This window comes from Crotalus tigris, unplaced genomic scaffold (assembly GCF_016545835.1).
Source record: "Crotalus tigris isolate CLP2741 ecotype Arizona unplaced genomic scaffold, ASM1654583v1 scf7180000017754.2947050, whole genome shotgun sequence".
In the NCBI taxonomy this organism is placed as follows: domain Eukaryota; kingdom Metazoa; phylum Chordata; class Lepidosauria; order Squamata; family Viperidae; genus Crotalus; species Crotalus tigris.
Window position 1 is genome coordinate 1203574 of NW_024096616.1, and position 24614 is coordinate 1228187.

Consider the following 24614-nt stretch of genomic DNA (forward strand, 5'->3'; position numbering starts at 1 on the left):
TAGTTAGATGTTAAATACTGGGAAAATATGATTGACAAGAATTGTTTGAATATTATGGATACATGGTGAAACAATAAGTTGACTCTTACAAAAATAACATAAGCTGATAAGAAAAAATGCTATATATAGACGCTACTATTGTTGGTATAAATATAGAAGAAAATATTTTTATTTAATCATTTAAATATGAAAAATATCAAATAGTGGTGTTTGATACCGTCTGTATTATTCTGTGCACTGATTTCTGTAATGTGCTTGCAACTCAATCCCCTGTATATTACAGGGAGGGAGGGAGGGAGGATGGGAAAAAGGAAGGAAGGAAGGAAGGAAAGAAGGAAGGAAGGAAGGAAGGAAGGAAGGAAGGAAGGAAGGTGCCAATCAATCCAGGGGTATAGATCCAGGGGTGGTAATCAAGTATAAAACTTCATATGGGGAGCACCCATGCATATCCAAACATTGAGACAAATCTATGGGGAGTGCATTGGCAGAAAGCAGTATTAAGCAAGTTGTTTGCAGATGAATGTAGGAGAAAATAAGACCTTATATCAAACATCTACATTAGGAAAAGAGAAGACATGAATAAGAACAGGAGAGGACTTGCTAAGGGGTATTAAGCAATAAAGTCCTGGAGGTGAGCATGGTACTAATCTGCTGAATTCCAGTCCTCTAAAGAAGATGCACTCTGTGACAACGCCCCCCCCCCCAAGCACAACCCATATTTCATAGGGAGTGAATCTTTTTAATCATCACAGGATGTTTCAGCAATGTAAGAAGCCCTGCAGTGGTTGAACAATGCATGAACAGCAGCCGCTGCTTCTCTCTCTTTCTCTCTCCCCCCCCCCACCTCATGTTCTGTGTCTGTTGCTAAACACGCTTGCTTCTGTCTTGTTTTTGCCCAGACAGAGTCTGACAGAACATCCAGCTTTATGGGATAGAGATTACCAGTAACATCCTGCTGAAGACCTGGTCCATCAGCTTTATAAAAACAGGACAGCTTTCAGGGAAAAGTCCACTCCTGTCATTTAGAGAGGCAGGAGAGGGAGGTTTTCGGCTAAAAGAGTAACTTTGAACAAGACCTCTTACCTTGGACTCACCACAAGATTCTGCAGAGTGGAAAAAGAGTGCAAATCTAAGAACAAAGAGCTGGGTCAGCTGCTGCAATGAAACAGTAACTCCAGGTAAGTGGTTTTTCTAAATGCATTTTCCAACAAGAAAGTTGGAAGGGAGTGAGATGGAAAATGCTTTTTTATTTAGTGGAAACCTTCATGGTTTTTTGGGGGGGGAGAGCTTATTTCATACCATGTGGTTGAATGTGTTGATGCTGCTATCATCTATAACACTTCCTTCTTTTGCTGCTAATTTTTGGCAGGTGATGGTATTATTATTTTTTTTAAGCAAGATGCAGGACATAAGATGGAAGCATGCAACTTCCTATGCCATACGTAGACTTGTTTCTTTTATTTCACTGGCATCTCTGATGAAATAGGCTTTGCAGTTTGGGAAATACTACACTGATCCTCAGAATGTACTGTATGTATGGAGGCAACAGAGGAATAAGCATTCAGGTCATGGGCATTGATGCCCATCTTTGTTTATTGGGAAAAAATTGCCTGTCATTAATTTCCAATGGTGAAGCAAGACTGCACGTGGTATAAGCAATCTTCCTAGGAATGTCAAAATGTTTGCATGGTGAAGCTGAGATTGGGAAGCACAGGACTGAGGGAAGAGAAACGTACAGATTGGGTAATATTCCTAGTTCCTTTTGTTCCCTGGACGTTTCCCCAGGAAAAAATCTTGGGGAATTCTCTCCATCATCTTTACTTTTGGAAAACTCTAGGTTTCTTCTATCTGCTGCTCTCCCTTTGGCACTTGATCCACAAAGACTAGATTTATAAAACAAACTCTACATTTCTTTCTTGCTTTGGCCTTTTTGTATATTTTGACATGCTTTTTTGCCCACTTGCTTCTGGATCTAGTCTGCAGATTCAGAATGAACTCTGGCTGAAGAGCTTTGGCTTTTGAACATTGAGCAACATCAGATAGTTTGGAGACTAGGCTTCCCCATATATAAAGGAATCCCACAGTCTAATAGTTAGATCGATCAGATACGGTGTGACTTCTGGTGAAGATATAGCAGCAGACCTAGCACTTTTAGTACTTCTTGAATTTCATTTCTTCTCTGCCTCCATCCTAGCTTATTGCTTCTTTTGTGCTCGGTAGGCTGAGCTCTTTGGTTACACCTAGAAAAAGAAGACATTTATATCCCAGCTTAATTTTTTAAATAGAAAACTCAAACTCATATAGGAAGATAATGTTTATGGGTGACTTTTAAAAGAGAACTCCTTGCAGTTAATTCCTACAGCTTGGTTAGATACCAAGGCAGTCATCCATGAAAATGTCCTCCCCATTACATCCCCCCCCCCATCCACACAATTTGGGAATTAAAATAAATGCCTGCAGTATGTTTTGGCTAAAGTCCTGAAGACTACCTGTGTCTTTAGCCAGCATGAAATAGCAACCACAGTGGCATTCTCCTCCTCCAAATTCTTTTTTCTTTTTTGGGATGGAGGAAATGAAACTGAATACACTGCCCTTAGATAACTTGCTAAAATTCAACTCTAGTTTGTTTCTCTTTGAGAGAGGGGTTGGAGAACCATGTTGCTTTTTGTTTTAAGTAGGAGAATCATCTCAGACTAGTCTTCCTAGTCCTGAAACTTTTTTGTTCCCTCCACATGAGACAAATGCGACTCCTAGAATGGCTCCATGCCAGCAGGATCACAGTTCATCATCCTCATCAGATAGCAGAGCCCATAATTTTTCAGCTCCGTGGCAGCCCAAGAGGATCATTGCAAATCTGTGAGAGAAATGGGCAAGTTTCAAAATTAGACACATTGGTGTGTGTGTGTGTTTGTGTGTGTGTGTAATGAAAATGGTGGCTAGGTGGAAATGCCTTATGTGAGGACTAATGGAGTTGTTGCACACATTGTGTATTATCATGTTCCAGTTTGTGGTTTTTATTTCCTTAATTGTAAGCACCTGAGAGCTTTATTCAGGTCACGATTACTGTGTGCTTCAAATAAATTCATTCTTCCTGCAAGGGCACAGAGTTAAAAACAACAACAACAAATCACCTATTACAATGAACCTGTGTGCTTCCCATCAAGTAAATACAATTGTAATATGAAGCCAGATGTCATGCAATATCAGAAAATGACTCCCGTTGAGTGGGATTGATCTTTTGACAGAGATATCCAGGTTAGTTTGGTTTGACAAGGCTGGAAGGCTTCACCTTGTGTTGCTGGCTTTTGGCGCAATAGTCTGAAGTTTTTGTTTTTCATGTTAATTGCAAGACTCTAGGCTTGGCTAGAAAACATGCTTGGTTAGAAGGATTGAACTGAACATTTATTCTTGGGCATAGAAGCATGTTTCTTTCACTTCTAGTTTTGTGCATCTCCTTACTTTATCAGAAAGTATTCTACATGCTAGTTAATATCTGTCTTTGTTTAGGTCTTGGATCCATGGAGATTGATGTAGCTGGATAACTAGGACTTCAAAAGCAGGCTGTTAAGAATGTGGGATAAAACAGTACTGTATTCTTTCTCTTTGACAATCATGCTAAATGTAAACATGGTTTTATTAGAATCCTCAACAAAATAACACTGCTGGGAGTATCGTGATTGCCCTCTTCTGGCTGCATATTATAATCCCCAGAACTTTCCCTTGAGTTTGTTCCTTGTTCAAAGATGACTTTGAACCTACCCCTTTCCTCTCTTGGGTAAATAGATTCACTCTTGCACCAAAAAAATGGATTGGGAGAAGCTACCAGGTGGTAATCAAGTGTAGCTTGACGTTCTTGACTGAGAAATTTAGCACAAAAGTCAAACTCAAAATGAGGTTTCAGAGTAGTGCAAGTTTTATACAACTGTTATTTTCCAATTTTTTATTACCTGAACTGTGCTTCTCATCCAGATTTCACTATTGCTTTGATCTGATGTTTGGACAAGCAGGAATTATTCACGTATAGTGCTTCCCAATTCTTGTGCATCTTACAAGGTAACATGTATACTTAAAGACATCCTTGAAAAGTCTATTCTACTATTAATTCTCTGAGCTTATCAGAGGCAATTAATTCTTATCTGAGGCAATGCACTTAGCTGAAGTGCAAAGTCTCTTAGCTTAATTTAAAGAAACACCATAAGAGGGGACAAAAAGAACAGCTCATATTAAGTATGGAACATTCTTTCAGAGATAATGCTCATTTGGTTACTGCCTTGTTTAGTGATCATTCACAGTTATGATGGTGATGAAAAAGTAACTTTGCAACTAGTCTTCACATTTATGACCTTGGCAGGCCCATAGAGCAATTTATATTGTGCTTATATGTCCTATAAACTGCCTTGAGTCGCCATGTGTAAGACAGCAATATCAATTTTCTCAATAAACAAAAATAAACAAAAAAGATCATATGCTTATGATCTTACTTCAGTTTTCTTTTGCTTTATAGACTTGCTAAGTAATTGCTTCATTTAGTGACTGAGTTGCCGATCACAATTGTGGTTGCTAAATAAGGACTCTGTAGTGAAATTCTATGGTGGTAGTTAAACAGATATGTCTCTCTCAGTTCCTCTGGATTGTAATGGCATGTGGGAATGGCCTTGGGAGACAGGGGCAAAGAGATGTTGCCATGGAGAAGTAGCCCAATAAGTGGAAACAAGCCTGGGTTAGGTGGTGAAAATATTAGTATCCAATTTTCTTTGTAATCCATACTTCAAGCTGATATCAGAAACTGTTTCTGGATAATCAGATCTGAACCAAATGGTGACTGGTGGTTTTGTGACTGTCAGTCTTTTCTTCACTTTTTCCTTTCCTTTCAATCATTACCACTTTTTCTGCCTGAGAGAGAGAGAGAGAGAGAGAGAGAGAGAGAGAGAGAGAGAGGGAGAGAGAATCCTCTCTGGCAGCAGGATTCTAACATAAAGAAGGATTACTGAACCAAGCTAAACAATCAGTGCACTGAATTTGCATCTTCAAAACCCCTTCACACAAGATCATGCACCAATCCAAAGGTTATGTATCACCTTTTTCTCCATTTGTCTTTTTCAGTGGCTGACATTTTTTTCAGTGTCCTCCCATGTGTGAAGTTCTTTTGTTTACTTGCTTGCAGTTTACAGCCCTTGCAGTGGGAAATGGAAGGATTTATACTCCTTGCAGACAGCTGGTCATTTGCATTCTTTTAGAGGATTGTTGAGGCCACTTGGAGATTTATCTGCATCCTCAGGGTTACCTGAGTAGTGAAAATGGGTGTGGAGCCTTCTTGGAATTGCTGAAAGGACTGTATTGTAGACTGGAGATAGATGTGGGTCACTCATAACCAAGCAAATCATTGCAGCTACTCTGTCATTTGTAGCATCCCTGACTTTTTGTCCATATCTTGTTTTCTGTGAATCTTTCTCCTTGCCCAATATACTGTTAGTTCCTTGAGACCTCAAGATCATGTTCACCTTGAGAACGAAAATTTTGTTCCTTCCTGCACTCCATGAGCTGTAGTTTTCCTGATTCCATTTCCAAAAATTCCTCAGAATTTCCTCTAGCTGTTCAGGAGGCATCCTTTCTTCTTTGTGGAACTTCTTTACATCTTTATTTCAACTGTTGGAACCCATAACTCTGTTAAAGATGGGGCAAATGCCTGTGAGTGCTCCTGAAAATGGGAGTTTAACATGACCACAAATTAGAAAAACAAGTTTCCTGCTATAGCAGAAACCTCATTTATTTACAGAAAATATACAGTGGAGATAAGCTTAGAATCTAGCTACCGTAGTTACATTCTATTGGGAGGAGAGTTCAAAAACATATATTCTGGGTATGTGTATGTATGTGCATGCTCCTGGGGAAAAAACAAGAGAAAGTGACAGCAGGTCAACACTTTCCTAGACGAAGAGCAGGCAGTATGATAGACAAAACAGGGCTACAGGATAAATCTTTAACTCTCTACCTACCCTTACTGCCTCCCTTGTGGCCAGTTAGTCATGAAATACTGAAGACTTAGCAGCATTGGATTTCACCTACAAGAGCCAGAAGACATAGGACAATCTGGGATCCGGATAGTTGAACACAGTATCTTATTATCAAAAATTGCTACAGCAAAGGCTATCTTGTCCAGCAGAGTTTTATTTTTAAGAAGCTCTGTGGGACCAAAATTATTTTCTTCTTTCTAAAACAGTTCCCTCCTCCTCCCAAACTTCTTCAGTGTTCCTGTCAAGGTTATAACCTACTTAAGCAGCATTTAATTTCCAAATGTTATTATTGCACTACGCCTGAGCAGATCTCCAGGAAAAGGAAAGAAAGAGGTGTCTGCATTCTGTTAGTGATATTCTGCAAAGATAAGGTGATTTATAAACCTGTCTAGAAAAAGGAAGCATTCATGTCTTGCCAATATCCCGCCAAATGTTTGATATAAAGCATCATGTATACTGTCAAGCCTTGGACAAAATTAGAAAGTCAAAAGAGTTTAAAATCTACTTGAACACTAATGAGTATTGATTTAATCCACACAACCCAGTAAATGACAGAGCATTAAACATAGAACTATTCTTTCAGGAATTTTTTTTAACTGCAGCTTAATTTATCAACTATGATGAATGACAGTTGCAGAGAACAAATATGCATTAGGCAATTAACCTTCACTCATTATTTGAGCATAATTTTTGGCTTCCATTTAGGGGGAGATTTATTTATTTATTTGTTCTTATAAAATAGAACTGCTTCAGCATCAGCTCAACCTCAGCTAGTAACGTTTTCTTTGAGTTCCAAGATTGTAAAATGGACAGAAAAAGTGGTAAGGATGTGAAGGAGCAATATAAACATATGGATGTACAATTGCATGTTGAACTTTTGTCTGGCAGACTGAACAACAAATCATTATTCCCAGGTCTGACATGTCAGCCTAAACTCCATCAACCCTGTTATGAGGTAAAATATGGAATCCGTATGTTTAGTGTCATGCATGAAATGAAAATTCAGGGTAATTAAGAGACAGTGAAAAGCCATGTTTTGAGGTTTTCATTTATGTCATTGTATGCCCAGAGGCCAATCCTTCAGAAAATTGTAGCAAAAACCCCCATATCAGTTTAATAATTTGCTGTCTTTCGAATACAGGTTTGGTGAATTATGAACAAATGACTTGACTATGAAATCAGAGTTAGATTGCAGATTATATATTCCCAATAATGTTTCTCTTTAGTAAGATAAATTTTACAGCCATCATATTCATCGTAAAAAAAAACCCCAACCATGTTGAAAGATCTCTTGCTTTCACATTGCCTCTTCCCTGAAGTCATTTTAAAGACTGTTATTCCAGAGAGCAGTTTGGACAAAAGGGAATGCAAATACTCAGGTGCTGCATTTAATGAGACAATCCTATAATAAAATCTGTAGTAGCCGAAAGGCCATTACTGATTTTCATAACATGAGAGGTTAGAATGGAAATATTTCAAAGAAAACCAAACATCAAATGCATATAAAATACGGCCTGGGCTTTGGTCATAAGCTGCATTTGCCATCTTGATACGTTCTTCCCTCCATCTCCTCGCCTTGGATGCTCCTGACTAAATAGCTGCTTTTGAAGTAGAGAAGCCCTGTTTCTTGTTTTCCCTCTTCTACAAAGCAGAGGAATGGCATCTGGATGACATCTGGAAGAGAGGCAAGAGCCTAGTTTTCACTCTATGGTTGTGTTTGCATAAGACTCTTACTCATGATTAACCGAATCATGGTTTACCAAATTGAACTAATTTTCTGAGTTTAGGTGGCACACTAGACTATGACTAACTATGTCCTTGGCTGAAATATTGGTAGCTAGATTATTGTTCAGCATGCCTCTGGATGTCTCTGTTCAGATGACTGAGAATCTAGCTTTCCTGGGATATTAAAAGGTATCTTGGGTCTACATATGAAGAAGAGTAGATATGATTGTAATAGATCTGTTCTCTCCATTGCATTCTTCTTGTCCTCCTCATGTGAAGAGAAACACTATCCATAGTCTTCTGCTACTTTATACACAAAAGAGTTCTGTTATCCATTGTTCCCTACACATAAAGGACACAGAGGATGAAAGGAAATGAAATAGGAGGGGATAATTAGTACAATGGTCTTATTCTTCTTCTTCATTAACTGAATCTACATAATTTTATGAAGAAGGTATATGCCCATTTACCTTCATACCTACTTCCTCCATGGTACAGATCATATGCACAGGTATACAAGGGTTAAGTGAAAGCTATGGACTGGTGAATGGATATTTAATTCATATAACCAAGGAACAAGACCACATTCTGTCAGCCCATTTTTTTTTCCCTGGGAAGCCTACTTTCTCTTCAAGTCAACAGTCCAGGAAAGCATTGTTGACTCTTTATGCTGTATTAGCTTTCCTCAGCAAACAAAATCACCACTCAGCCATCTTCCTTTCCTTGTGTGCAGTGGCTGGAGTAATTCCCTACTGTGGACTTCTTAGTGCTCTCTGAGCTTGGTTGTTTGTTTGTGGATGTTTCATTACCCAACAACAATGAAATATCTACAATCAAACTACCAAGCTCAGAGAGCATCAAGGACTCCATAGTTCAACCCCGAGCTACATTTGTTCTCTTCTATTGCAGTTTCCAAAGCACCTGAAGGCAGGACAAGAAGCAACGGGTGGAAACTAATCAAGGAGAGAAGCAACCTAGAACTAAGGAGAACCTTCCTGACAGAACAATTAATCAGTGGAACAGCCTGCCTCCAGAAGCAGTAAATGCTCCAACACTGGAAGTTTTTAAAGAAGAGACTGGACAGCCATTTGTCCGAAATGGTGTAGGGTTTCCTGCCTGAGCAGGGGGTTGGACTAGATGACCTCCAAGGTCCCTTCCAACTTTACTACTATTACTAGTTTCCTACCAGCAGACCAACACATCCGTGGATAAATTTGGGAGGGTGAAGAATCTGATCCATAGACTCAAAATCTGTGCAAAAGGGGATGGAATGATTCTCTGAAATCCTGGAGTATCAAATCTGGGCTGCAAATGTCTGAATATTGATTGGATACTAGATTGGTAACCTCTTATTGTGTGGGTTTTCAGGGAATTACAGCAGAAAAAATTCCTTTGAATAACCCTTTCTGGCCCAACCCTTCCTTCTTTTGTTTTACCTCTCATCTCATTAAAATCAGGCATAGTGCACATATATTTATATATTTATTTATTTGCCTATTCCTGATGCCAAAATATTAAATACAGATTTTAAACACATTTGAAATTTGATCAAACATTCAGTCATCTTACATTCTTGATTAAAGGAATGGAATCATGGGCAAACACCCATGAAATAACAGGGACTGGAAAAAGATTAATCTTTTCCTTAGATTAAAAACCATTTTGGTGGAGCTGATGAGGAAGCAGGAAATAATTTCAGTGTTAATTTAGCAGACTTTCCAATTGAGCGTGAGGGAAAATCTATGTTGGTAATCTCTGGGCACTGGCAGTGGGATTTTTATGCTCTTTTTAGATCCTGCATAGACTAGTTTCAAAAGGAGATTAAGGAAAGGTAGAAAAATATGAGCAAAAATGATTGTTCTAACTATCTGTTGGTTGATACTGTGAAAAAAAAATGAAGGAAGGCTAATGGGATAGAAATTTCTTTTACAGAAATCTCACTGAACGTTCTTTTCTTTAATATGCTTAATGATATTTTCTCTACACTTATCTGGACAAAAAAAAATACTCTTAACAAGCCTGCCTTTGCTTTCTCTGGTACAAATTTGCCAGTCTTCCTTTCCTGTAGTAATGAGATTGATTTGTTGTGATATTGCACAAATGAGTTAGAAGAAGAGTTTCAACATCCAAACTCTTTAAGAATTCTCAGGAGTATCATCTGGATAAAATGAGCAGTCATTTTAAAAAAAGTTATTTTGAAGCTAATGTCTTTTCATTTCCATTTGCCTTATCTCTTCAACTTCTCTCTATGTTTCATCTTTTTTTCTTGAAAAAGTTTTCTTCTCATTGGTTGATCATCTACATTGGGCTGGAGCTGATATACCAATGGTGGCGAACCTATGGCACGGGTGCCAGAGGCGGCACTGAGAGCCCTCTCTGTGGGCATGTGCACCGTCACCCCAGTCCTAGGCCTTCAGCTGGGTTTTATAAAACCTTTTCGCTTTAGGCCTCTGCTGCCATGTGCAAAAAAAAAAAAAAAAAATCAGTCAGTTTCAACTTCTCGCAGGAAAAAAAAAGATCTTGTAAAGTTGGAATTGATTGATTGAAATTTTTAATTCAGCCACGCTCACTCAATGGGCCACACCCATCCATTTGGCCACACCCACCTGGCACCCAACGATACATAAGTGGGTTTTGGGTTGCAGTTTGGGCACTCGGTCTCTAAAAGGTTCGCCATCACTGTGATATACCATACTTACCTAGCCTTACTTGACATTAGTTTCACTTGTAATTTTGGCTCCATGCAGGAAGCAGAAAGATAAGTATAGACTTCAACTCATAAATATCATAGGATAGGAAGATAACCCAGAGTACCTTTCTAGAAGGACCTTTCTGGACAGGGATAGAAAAGGGCTTTAAAAAAAAGTAGGAGTGCATTTGGAAATTTGAGGCCATGTAATGAGTAAAGTCACAATGAGTAAAGTCACAATTCCTAGTGGGCATGGTCAAGCAGAAAACATCAATTTATCAGAAGACAAGCTTAAGTTGTATTTACACAGCACTTGTAAGGTGGCATTTGAATTAAATTACTTTGAAGATATACAGAATACACTGAACTATAAACAAGTCGAACAATTTAATTCTATAAGACATCTTATCAGGAAACAGTCGCTCAACATTTTCCAGCTCATATGTATGTTTTCATCTGATTGGAACTGGAAGGAAAGAAATAGATCCAACCCTAACTATGCCTAGAGGCTTCTTTTTCATGTCTTTGGGGACTAACAATATGCTGCTATGTGAAAATGGTCTTTAAAACTGATAGCAAAATTCCATTTATACAATTTACAGCTTTATTTAAAAAAAACACCAATTCTCCCTGATATTAGGCCTAATGGATTTGGGCTGCAAAACTCCTGATGATAAGTAGAATGTGGGAGAGAGGTAAAATATTATATTTGCTGCCATTTACTGGTCATTCAAATTTGTGCAGCCCAGATTTCACGATTTTACCTAATATGCAATCAAAACAAGCTTATCTGAACAAGCAACTGAATGGGTAAATAATGCAGATGAGAATAATCATAATTTCCTCAGCTGGAAAAGCAATCTGTAAAATTCTGAACATTTAACCACTCTTGTATTACTCTGAATCTATTTATAATCTTCCTGATACTTAGGGAGTGACCATTCCTTTGGCACAAACCAGGACCTAGCTCTGATTAAACACAAACCATAGAGAGTCAAGATGCAAAGAAAATGATAATAATTAAATTATGTTTAAGCCAGTTTAACTAAGCAGGACACAAGCTTTTTTCTGGTGCTAATTTAAGACTTAGCAAAAAAAAAAAAAAATTAGGTTGAAAGCATGCTTGCTTGTGTACCCCAAGAACACAAATTATAATTAAAACAGTTGAATTATAGTTCAACAGTCATTTGATTTCACATAATTCTCGGCTCAGGTCTTGCATTTTGTCCAACACATTAGACCAGCTCATTCAACATTGTCTTAACTGTCTGGAGCAATACTGCTTAATTATTATTCCAGTGGGGGACAGATACGTGAAAAGCTCTCCAATATTTATCAGGTTAAAAAAAATTAATAGCCTCTTGGGATTTTATGAGTATAGGACATAGTCAAGACACTGCAATAAATATTTCTGTCTGGCTCAGTCAGTGAGTCTGCATAGCCATTGCTTCATTTTTACAAAACAAAATTAATGCCAGAAGTGGCGTTGTGTAATCCAGCCGAAAGTAGCAACTGGCTATGAACATTTCAGTGAGTTTAATGACTTTGCTTTTGGTTAGATAGAACTTAATTATATGCCTCTGAACAATCCAAAGCATCACAAATTGTCTTTGATCAAATTGAAATAGCATTACAATAATTATCGGCATAATTAATTAATTAATTCTAAAACATCAGCCCATTTTCTAAAATCCTTTTGAGACAACTGGCTTAATGGCTCAAGTTATCCGTGCTATATAAGTGGCTGTTGGGCTGCTCTTTAGACATTATGCTATTGGCCAGATGTTATTTGGGGTTGAGTAAGATATTAAGAAAACATTTTATCAAACAGCCTGCTGGATACCCCTTATTTATTTCAATCCATTTAAAAGAGATGTGAGAAACTGGATATACTATGACAATTTTAAAGAAAATGCTCTCATGGGCTTGCACAAAAGAAACTATACAATAAGTTTGATATTTTGTGTGAACTGACATTTGTACACGCAGTACATGAATATTAATGCCAGTTCAAACCTAAGTGGAACTGCTCATCTGTGTCAATGTAGCTGGCGAAGAATTATTTTAATTTGGAATTGTAATAGTCTTCCTTCTTGCATTGTCAATGAAAATGCAAATTGGGAATAAATAACTAGAGGTGAATAGAGTTTATTTAGACCTATTATTGCTAAAATGAAATTTGTTATTATTTTCAAATGTATTATTTAACTTGAGTTAGAAGAACTGAACCCATAGGACTGAGTAAGAGTATTAAAAATAAATTTATAATACAATGTGATAAGCTGCTGTTGCTACTATAATTTGATTTATATTTTTATTACAATAGAAGTCTAGATTTAATAATAGAAAGTACTGCATCAGCCTAATCTAACATGCTTCTATATATAGTAACTGCTTAATGAACAACATGGAAAAAGCTGGAAGGGAATTCAATTATTATCCTTTATTCACCTTTTTGTATGATTTAGGCTATAGATTTCAGCACAGGAGGAAAAAGGGAGAAAAACCAGAAACATCAGGTATATAATCCTAATTGTGTAACTTTGAAGATAAATTGCACAAACAATGTGGTAGCATCCGAAAACTTAAGCTAAATTATATCCATATTGCATCTCATCAGCTATGCAGTTCTAGAAACCCATAAAGAAAATCCTGGGTCAATATGACCTCTACAGCTTAAGGGAGACATGAAAAATAACAAATGTTTGGAGCAGCAGTGAAAAAGATAAAGCAACAAGTGTTATATCCGGAGCACCATACAGGCAGATTAATTTGTGTTTCAGTGGTCACACTACAGAGCCTGCTGCCAAGCTCATTGCTCTGATTTAATTCCATGGTGTCAGTTTCTAAGAGCCAGTAAAATATTTATACACACGCACACACACAACTGAGGAGGAAAGGAAGTAGCTGAGACCAATCTAACCAGGCCCTTCTTCCCACTCATCGTCAAACATCTCAAGCAACAGCGTTTTATAGCCAAGCAGTCTAAATTCCTGTTGGAGCTCCCTAGAGTGTTATGAACTTTGTTCTGTGAAATAATTGGACACACTTGCTTTCAAACCAAGAAGAAAACCTTCACAGATCCAAGAGATTAATCACATGTGGCTAAGCCATTAGAGATACAGTGCTGGAAATGAAGAATCAAATCAGTTTACAGGCATAATGGCCAAACTGGCTAAAAGGCAGTGATTCTGATTTTTTCCCTATAGCTTTGGCAAAATATTCTTAAATATTTAGGCCATAAATTTATAATCTATATTTCTTCCGCTATATACATATTTGAAGCCCATCTATGACATTACTGACCAGCATGGATGAGTCAATTTTGTTATTTTGCCCTAAGAACTTTGAAAAGGATCAAGTAAATCATACAGCAGTATGTAGTAAGGATTCTAAAAGTCACAACAAGGAGACATAAGGGCTCTTATATTTATCATCTCTCTTATAGTTAATATTTTATCTTTCTCAGGGAATGGCTTAAGACATTCCCTGTCCTTTACCCAAAACATAAACATATGGAGTTTCTCACTCCATATACAAAAGTCAACTGGACTGTCAGTTGAATAATCTGTTTTGCTATATCTATTTAGGGGTTCAGGTAATGTATATACTGTATATCTTTCATCCAACAAAACATCCTAGGAGATCAATAGGAGCCATTGGGAGGCACCATTCATCTTTCCCAACATCAACTGCCTTAAATAATTGCTTCATTCAATCTTCACAATATGGCCAGTCTTGATTTAGACTGGTCTTATGTATATTTGGAGCAGGACAGCTCCATCTCTGAAGAGACTCCTTGTCCCCTATGATGAGCTCTTTGTCCCAGTCTATGAACTGCAGGAAAGGCAGAAAACAGTAACATTCATGCAGTCTTACCTTTAAAAAATCCTTAATATAGATCGGGACCATATAACTTACTAAGCAAAAAGATAGTTTGCTTATTTATAAAGTGAATTGATAATTTGTGGGCCTTACGGCAAGTCTTTAACTTGCCAAACCTTTCCAAATTAAAAAAATATGTTTTTGTTTTATGCCCATGCTGGGAATTCTGGGCATAGGTCCAACTTTTATGTTTGTGAACTAATTGCAATTTATTTGATCAACTATGGATAAGCAAACCATAGCTTATTGTGCTACATCAGGGGTGTCAAACTGCCGGCCCGCGGGCTGGATGCATCATAGTGAAACTGCACCCACCCCATTGCCGGCAATGGAAAAAAAGTCGCAACACGTAGCGACACGTCTCATGACGTTGCGAGTTTGATACCTCTGTGCCACATGAACACAGCAACTGTCAGGTGCAAACAAGCAGATCCACATGTGTAGTGTTCAGACTAGCTACTTTATTGTTCTCTGCCTATTACAGAGGATTCTCCTCATACTGGCAGTTTTAGCCTGGCAACAACCAGATAAGGCTCACAAGCAGCGGCCCCCAACTTTTTGGGCACCAGGGACTGGTTCCATGGAGAGACGTTATTCCACAGACTGGAGGGGGCATGGTTTCATGTTCTGCCTCTATCCTGCAGATGGGGCTTCGCTTGCTTGCACAGCCCAGTTTCTGGCATGCTGCAGGCCAGTGCCAGTCCACAGACCAGAGGTTGGGTACCCCTACTCTAAGGCATTTAAGGAGGGTCAAACCTAGCCCTCTTTTATTTAAAGCAAGTGCAGGCTGATTCCTCTCTTGAGCCCATTTCCCAACCAAGATAGTTGCTCTCCAAAAGCAACTGTATCATAATATCAGCTCCTAAAGATCTGCATTGGCCCATCCAAAGTGGCTTGCTGCGAGTATTATGAAGAATGTAAAATATGGTTCCTATAGTTGTTTAGCATCCCTTGGATCAAAAACTGCTAAAATGTTGTCCAAGTTAATCTTTAGTGGAGGATCTTGCTCACTCAGTCCCATCATATACTTATATCCAATTATATGGGCAAGGAACTGAAGCCTTAGGTATACTGATGAACAAAACAGTTGCAGAGTTTATTGTATTTCTAGATCATTGTTAATTTATATTTTGATTTTCCTTGCCATTCTTCATGCAAATAGAATTACTCTGACAAGCAGAGGCAAGGTCACGAGAGAGCACAAAGGCAGATTGTAGGCCAATCGCAAGCAATTGCTAATAGCCAAACTGGTGGTCTGGTTTATGTGATGCTATTAGCCTGACATTTGGAAGGATTATTTTTTTAACCCATTCAATTTTAGATAAATAGAATTGCAAAGAAAAAACATCTTTTGTGAAAAATAATGTGAATTTAGTCAGGATCAAACTTTTGTTTGCTCTTTGGTTAGATTTAATTTTATCATGCAAATATAATGGGATCTACAGAGGTTAATTTTTTTCTTTCCGATATTGCATTCAGCTGTGCATGAAAACCATAAACTTATAATGTGCATGAGGATTGCATTAATTTAGAGTTTAATTGGAAATGCTGAATTTGATAACTTATAAACTAAAGTCTTTAAATGTATTTCTTTTCAATCTTACACTTGTTTCTCTTTCTACAGACAAAAGAAAAAACTAATACGAACTGTCAACCCAGGGCCTATATAAATACAAAAAAATAGGCATGGGACTGCTTGATCAAGTCAACAGTACCATCATCTTGGATGAGCATATATTAGAGAAGAAGTCACCATCTCGCTGGCATGCAGACAGTCTTGTCACCCCCAGTCAGGGATTTCAAGATGGATCCAGTGAACTTATAATGGATAGCACCAAGATCTTGGGAGTCCAAATCATACTGATAATGGCTTATTCTCTCATCATTCTGCTGGGATTCATTGGCAACTCCTTGGTCATCTACATGATAGTGAGATACAAAACCATGAGGACTGTAACAAACTTTTTCATAGCTAACTTAGCTCTGGCAGATTTAATGGTGGATACTTGCTTGCCCTTTACTTTGGCTTATACTCTGCTGGATGAATGGAAGTTTGGGGCTGTACTTTGTCATTTGGTGTCCTCTGCTCAAGCTTTATGTGTTCATGTATCTATTCTCACGTTAACTGTGATTGCCCTGGATAGGTACAGATGTATTGTTTTTCATTTAGACAGTAGAATATCCAAGAAAATCAGTTTCACCATCATAGCAATTACATGGCTGGTTGCTGCTCTCCTAGCTAGTCCACTGGCTATCTTTCGAGAATACAGATATGAAGAAATTCCATCCATCAACCTCAGAATAGTTGTCTGCTCAGAGAAATGGCCTTCTGACAACAGAGATGCCACTATATACAGCTTATCCATGCTCATCCTGCAATATGTCTTCCCTCTTTCTATCATCTGTTATGCCTACATCAGGATATGGTTCAAACTGAGAAGCCACATTAGTCCTTCTGCTAGAAATGATACTCACTGTCGCAGGAAAAAAACCACAAAGATGCTTTTCATGGTCGTTGTGGTGTTTGCCGTCTCTTGGCTACCCTTCCATGCTTTCCAGCTCGCTGCAGACTTAGGTATGGCACTTGCCCTCCATGACTATAAACTCCTTTATACAGTATTTCATGTCATAGCCATGTGTTCCACTTTTGCAAACCCCTTGCTCTATGGCTGGATGAATAAGAACTACCGCAATGGATTCCTTATGTTCTTCCGCTGTCAGAAAAAACCAGAGAGACTCTATGCAGAGGGATCAATTCGGGGGAGGTCTTGCACTTTCAAGGCTACTACCTTGAATGGGAGCATCAAACAGTCAACAGGTGATGGACAGCTACCAACACCAGTTTAGTTTATAGCAGCTTCATCTCCACACAGGCCTGAGTCTCAGCGTTGCCCACCTAAAACTGTTGATGTTTTTTTCTAAAAATAAAAATGAATTGAATTGCCAAAATGCTGTCATTGTCACAGTTAGATGAAAGCACCTTATCTATCGGTCTGTCATGCCTTGTGTATGATCTATTCTGCTTTCCCAAGTTAAACAATCCTTGCCTCCAATTTTTATTTCTTGTTGCAAGAAGCAGGAATCATGTCATTCCATTATGCTTTAATTTATGAGAATTTAGTTCTACTGCTATTTGAAGGACAGGAGAAGTAGCAGACAGGATTATTTCACTGCTTTAGGCAGAGGGAATGAAGGTATTTGCAACAATATTGACAAACCACAGGATCCAATGGCACTCATTAAATACATGGTGTTTATTTTAATTTCCTGTAGATTTTTTGCACTCCTCATATCAAAGATCTACCTTAGCATCCCAATCAGAATTTTAGGAAGTACATTATTATAGTTATAGGTCAGCAAAAGAATGTGAATGAAAAAGATGTATAGCACACGGGTTCTGTGGAAAGTTAGTTCTAAAGTAATTAGTACTAACTTCTCAAATTATTAAAAAAGGCCAAATTTGCTTTTTGATTTCCAGCAGAAAAAATTGACTCTAAATGTTTTTAAGCTAATAGCTGTTCATAGTGAGATCCACACTGCACTCCATAATCATTTTTTTGCATTTCATTCACTGGTTAAAGTGATTGTTAAATCTTATTCTTTAATAAGTAAATATTTATTTTGGGGGTTGAAATTCCTGTTCTTCTTGGCTGTTGTGAATATTTCATATTATGAGGTTGCTTTCTTACCTTTCCTGTTTGGAGGATTCTAAGATGTCATTCATATCCTTCATTCTTGGTTAAGTGTCTTATTGCAAAGAAACATGTCCTATAATATTTATGTCCACCTACTTGACCAGTTCAGATTCTGCATATATAGAAGAACAGGTTTTCCTTGTCCTGAATTCTCAGTTCTTCTAGTGTTCAAAGTAAAAATCAGGATAACTCCAGGTGGAAAGTAGAGTAGCTGCAAAGAGCAAAAGTGAGTACTGCGGCACTCAGCAAAGCACTCTCTCTAACTGAAAATTATGTCATACATTGCCAACACGTACCAGTTCTACCATTGCTCCAGGTGATCTAGAATTGCTCAGAAATGCTATGGAATATTGATATCTTTGACAATGGTGTTTGCTCTGGCTCCTAGTATGTAAATGAAATCTTCATTAGCTAAGGGAAAGCAATGGAGCCAAAAGGGTTATAATGGGATTAGATGTGTAATGGATAACTATGTCATCATGATAACCATCACAAATTTCTGCTGCCAATGTACATTAAAAGATCTATCTGGAAGGAACCTTGGAGTCTTTTCTTTCTTGGATCATGAATATTACTCTATCTATGACTATCTAGACACATGATCTTCCACCTGGTGCAGAGTTTGTCTCCCAGTTGATATCATGTTAATTAAAGTCCCCCATTACTATTGTGATGTGCTTCCTACATACCTTAGTTAGCAGACTAGCAAAAAGTTCATCTATTTCCTCTGTTTGGTTGGGTGGCCTATAGTATACACCTATGGCAATGTCATTTTCCCCCCCTTTTATATTGACCCAAATGCATTCAAGACAGTTTTCATCATTGTTGTGCTCCATTTCTGTAGAGATATAGTTATTTATTATATAGAGAGCAACTCCACCTCCTCTTTTGTTTGGTCTGTTTCTTTTAAACAATTTAAATCCCTCTAGCTGTGTGTTCCATTTGTGGGTTTCATCCCACCAAACATGAGTTTGTCTTTTAACATATAAAATACTAAAACATTTCATGATAACTTCTAAAGTCATTTCCCTTTTTTGACCAGAGAAGAGAGAGAGGGGGGGGAGGGGGACAGGGGGAGGGAGGGAGGGAGGGAGGGAGGGAGAGAGAGAGAGAGATATATGCAAGAGATGCAAAATATACCATGAAGTAATATTTCATAAATACGTTTTGTGCATGAAGAAGATACATAATTGGGGCAATGTAAGTTGTAGCATATAGGTCATGATGTCATTTATTTATTTATTTATGAGACTTATATACCGCTTTAAGTGCAAGCACTCTCTAAGCGGTGTACACCAGTAAGCAATGTATATATATATTTACATTGCCCCCAACAATCTGGGTCCTCATTTTACCTACCTCGGAAGGATAGAAGGCTGAGTCAACCTTGAGCAGGTGAGATTTGAACCGCTGACCTGCTGAACACAGTCAGCTAAAGTGGCCTGCAGTACTGCACTCTAACTGCTGCGCCACCTCGGCTCTTAATGATCATGATCCAGTCATGATCCAGACTTCCCCCTATGTCCCCTCTGCAGAGGCCCATGCTTGTATGAGTGGCGGTAGCTTCAAGCAAATTGCACATTACTTTCCGTGTATGTGAACTGACTGCAGATCTACCATATCCCAAAAGAAAACTATTTAAGAAGGATCGGTTGCAGATCATGTGGAGTTGGAAGGTGATTCTTTTTCTGGAAGTAGTTTTTCTTCCCCATTGTGGTTTCCAACAAATACAATCAGGTGGCCTCTCCAGAGGTGCGCGCACACACACACACATACACACACACATAAGAGATGATGTGAGAGAACTCCATCAAAGTCTCCCCTTTTATAACTAAGAAAATGGGCTGAGGTGTCAATAATTTGTGAGCAAATTGTGAGAAGAAGAACACTTTCCACTCATCCCCCCCCCCCATTACTAGTTTTTAGAGGCATGCTATTTCTGATCTGGCAAGTAAGATATTTGTGCCCATATAGGCAGCAGGGAAAAAAGTAAAGAAAACAGTGCTGCGTCCATTTGCTTTAACAGAGGAATCCCAGGAAATCTTTCTTCTCACTGATTGTAGCCAGGAGAGGATCCCCTTGAACACACACACACACACACACACACACACACACACACACACAACCCCCAAAGCTCTACAAACTCTGGTGCAAAAGAGAATTAAAGAGCGAGAGTGATCAGAGAAAAGATGGTGATAATCAAATTTTTCAGCACAGTTATTTCTTGGTATGATATGACGGTGATGCATTCAAAACCTTTGAATTCCATATGATAATGGGAAGATGAGATATGTCAACAACATACCCATCTACATCCTTTAGTAATTAATCTGTTTTACCTTTGAATCTGTCATGAACCTCTTGTATCACCACCACATATCCAAACTGTCACTGTGTATGGAAATATGGTGCAACACTTTTAACCAGTTTATATTTTCAAGACAATAAGGAAGCTGAAGGTATCAAATAGTGGCTTAAGCAAACCAAGACCTGTTTGACAGAAGAGATTGTAGAAGGAGAAGGAAAGCTCTGACCAGGCTTCTCTCTGTCCTGAGCCAGTGGTGGGATTCAGCCGGTTTGCACCACTTTGGCAGAACCGGTAGCTAATTTTGTGTTGCCCAGGCCCAGAAGGGACTTCCGGAAGTGGCATCCACACAGAGAACCGGTTGTTCACACATTTGAATCCCACCACTGTCCTTAGCTATTATCTGTAGCATGATCGAAAGAATATTGAAATGTGCAATGGTAAGTAGAGCAGTAAAGGAGAATATTTGTTGCTCAGGGTTGAAATGAGACATTTCATTACCCAAACTAGGTGACATCATCAGTGCTGAGCAAGTACAGCATTTTCATCCAAATGATGTAATAACTTGTCATCTTCTTTTGATCTTAGTCCACTCAACATTCCTGAATATAGGAAAATTGGAGATTCTTTTCCTTATTTTCTAAAAAGCTCCACATTCAAAAAAAGAACTCTGAACTCCTTGGTTCTTTCTGAGCCTGATTGTTTGCTTGCAGATGTTTTATTATCCAATTAACAATCCTGAGCTACCTATATTCTCTTCTATTGATTCAAAAAAGACCCAAATAAAACTACTCATGAGTTAGATGTATAGGTCTAAGTTTTAAATGCAGAACTTTCCTCAGAAATAATCAGTAACTGTTGATGGAATGGTCTGATTGTATTGGGATCCTTTTCCCAGTCTCAATCTAAGAGTCTATGCCAGGGGTCCCCAACCCCTGATCTGTGGACCAGTACTAGGCCACGGCATGCCAGCAACCGGTCTGCACAAACAAGCAAAGCCCCATCTGCGGGATGCAGGCAGCACACAAAACCACGCACCCTCCGGTCCATGGAAAAACCTCTCTCCAGTCCCTGGTGCCCAAAAGGTTGAGGACCTCTGGTCTAGGCCACCTGTAATTCTGAGATGGGAGGGAGGATTAGCTGAGGAGAAGAAATCTTGAAGCCTCAGGGATGGATGCAACTTTCCAAGTTAGACAACACTATTACAATTGATATTATCTTTGCTTTCTCTTGCCACGGTTCTACTTCTATTTGCAAATATTTTGTGATTTTTCTCTAGTTCTTTCTCTTTTACTCTGCTATTTCCAGATACTGTCACATCCAAACTGACTCTTTCATTAGAATCTACCATGTTGGAATTTACAATAAATCCATTATTCTGTCTCTTGCATTCTGGAACAAGAAACAACAGGTCTTGAACTTCTTCTGTGTTATTTCCTTTCCAGGTATCAGAAAAATGCTACTGTATCACCCTGCTCTTTTTCTTTTTTAGTCTAAGCATTTTTAATTCTGTCCTCCTCACGTGACTTATTTTTTAAAATTCTGTCACATGCTATCATAATCAATCCATTGAATGGAAGATAGAAACCATTTGGTTCAATATATCTAAATTAAATAGACTATATATCTAAATTAAGAAACAACACATTTTTAAAAGAAATAGTTATGGATACTTTTGAATATTTCATAATAACTCAGAGCTATAGGCAGTAGTGGAATTCAAATATGTGAACAACCAGTTCTCTATGTGGATGCCACTTCCGGAAGTCCATTCTGGGCCTGGGCAACAAAAAATTAGCTACTGGTTCTGCTGAACTGGTGCAAACTGGCTGAATCCCACTACTGGCTATAGGTTTGGGTTAAGGTGCTCTAGTTCCCCATGATAGTGTAGCAGCACTGGAACTTACTAGCCACTGACTGATTTGTATTATAACTCTTAATATAGTTTCCTTGAGTTTAAGTGATTGACTTTGTGGATGAGTCCAAATGATTTTCTGGGCAACAATAAGAAGCAGTTTGCAACTTCTTTCCAGATTTTTTTATGTTTTATTTCAGGAGCCAGAAATAAGCATAAGCCCCCACTCATCCCATGAGACAACTTTGTAATTAGATTCATCCAAGAAAAAGAGCATAAAAATAACCTATATTGCTTTTTAAACATCATGTGAAACAAAAAAAAGCCTATTTTTAACTTCTGCCATCAAAAGATGCGTGATTGCTGCAGCAGTCTTAAAAGCTTGTCATTTGGGTGCTATGCTGCTTGCATTTATCTGGATAAAATTCAGTAAAATGATCTGACATATGTCCTCATAAAAAGGTTTAGAAAATTGATGGCAACAAGCCATACTTGGCCTTCGCCTAGTGGTGTCTGCATTGTGCAATCCAAAAAAGTCCAGATGGAAGCCATAGTGATGTGATCAAAGCTCTTCCTGTTTTTCTGTGTATCTCTCTGGACTTGCAAATTTATAGGGCCACAAGTACAGGTAGTCCTCAACTTATGCCCACAATTGAGCCCAAATTTTCTGTTGTTAAGTGAGACATTTGTTAAGTGAGTTTTGTCCCATTTTACTTGCCACAGTTGTTAAGTGAATCACTGCAGTTGTTAAGTCAGCAAACCCAGCTGTTAGGTGAATCTGGTGAACTTGGCTTCCCCAGTGACTTTGCTTGTTAGAAGGTCACTAAAGAGAATCACGTGACTCCGGGACACCGCAACCATCACAAATATGAACCAGTTGTCAAGCATCCAAATTTTGATCACATGACCACGGGGATGCTGCAAAGGTTGTAACTGTGAAAAACAGCCATAAGTCACTTTTTTCAGTGCTGTTGTAACTTTGAACCATCACTAAATGAACTGTTGTAAGTCGAGGACTACCTGGATGTGCATCTTTGGGTCTACCTATTATAGCCTTGCATGAGCAACATGCTGCCTTTAAAGTTGGTTCTGTGACAAATTTGTGCAGTTTGGATTTGACCTCTCCGTGAGAATTTTAGTACTTGCCTCTCCATCGCACACTGCATCATTCAAAACTTCTCCGCTTGTTTGTTTATAGCCATGGATCATTGTTTGCATGACTCAGATACTGAAGGGTTAATTGCTTTGGCCTTTCTCATTTTCTGTAGGATTGATTTTATGTTATTAAAGTTGAGCCAGGCTGCTGTTCTTTAGCCTTTTATTTCTTCATCAGTCCTTTGTGTGGTACAGATCTTCTGGCTGAGGTAGATTGAGCAACCGACCTCGTCTAGTGGCTCATCATCTAGTTTTATTACATGGCACAGGCAGAAATGGTTTCACAAGCATTGGGTCTTTTTTAGGCCATCTGCTCTGGTTGCCAATTGAGCCCATTTAGACGCTGCTCAGCTTCTAGGCCACTGCAGAGCATGATGGTAACCTCATGGGGAAGACGAAAGCTGTGAGATGGATTCTTTAGTAATCTTTGGGAAAGAAGGGAAGTGCAAAAGAGATGGGTCTAGGATGTTTAGGTGCCAATCCTTGGCTGCGCCCACTTCACTCCCAGTCAACCACTGCTACCAAACCACAGCAGGCTTTCCTCCTCCACTGGTTCTCTGCCAGCGATTGTTCACTGTCAATGGCCTCCTGGCCCTCCATCCCTAGCCCTTCATCCCAGCCTATTCCCTGAGGCATGGTTTGAACCAGGTGTTTTGCTGCACTGGAGAAGTAGCCACCAGCGATGGTGCTGGGGGACAGTGTGTGATTGGCGGTGGGCAGGGTGATTGCGGAGGCTCTGGGAGGCAGCACATGAGCGACAGTAGGCTGTGGGGACAGTGCACAATCAGCTGTGGACAATGTGGGGCAGCCCATAATGAACAGTGGGCTGTGGGGGCTAGTGCGTGATTGGCGGCAGGCTGTGGGGGAAGAAGATGGGAGGGAGAAAATCAATGTGGATATCTGACAGTGCTTGCAGCTTTTAGACCCACTGCTTGGGAGGGAAGGAGGGAGGGAAGCTACCACAGGCTACCAAATGCCTGCTTTGCACTATGAACTCTGGGGTTTCCACATTGCACTGTGGTACCCCCTGCCCCCCTGCTCAACCTGCTGTCTCTGCAATTCAGAAGACAGAAAGCTTTAATACTATCCTAGAAATAATATGAAAAGGGGAAGGAGACACTCTTTGTCAGCAGGAGCAACTTGAGTTACTGTGCAAAACTGTTTGTTCCTGGAAAAAAGTTTTCACTGCATAAAGAGGAAGCAAGGTAGCCAGCCAGCAGGCAGGCAGACCCACAGCCCACCACCAATCGCACGATCCCTCCCCGCCTGCTGCCGATCTACTGCCGACCCC

General features: G+C 39.0%; 1 protein-coding gene across 2 annotated transcripts; it reads left to right on the forward strand.

Moving 5' to 3' along the window:
- Positions 1–429: 429 nt before the first annotated feature.
- On the forward strand, positions 430–18489 carry LOC120306847 (neuropeptide Y receptor type 2-like). Of its 2 annotated transcripts, XM_039340799.1 has the most exons (3): positions 430–631; positions 900–1178; positions 15938–18489. In XM_039340799.1, exon 3 carries the CDS (start codon positions 16000–16002, stop codon positions 17158–17160), a length of 1161 nt encoding a protein of 386 aa, XP_039196733.1. In that variant the 5' UTR covers positions 430–631; positions 900–1178; positions 15938–15999; the 3' UTR covers positions 17161–18489. The 2 variants fall into 2 exon arrangements, with proteins under 2 accessions (XP_039196733.1, XP_039196734.1); XM_039340800.1 differs by lacking the exon at positions 430–631 and having other exon boundaries at positions 894–1178.
- The last annotated feature ends 6125 nt before the right edge of the window (positions 18490–24614 follow it).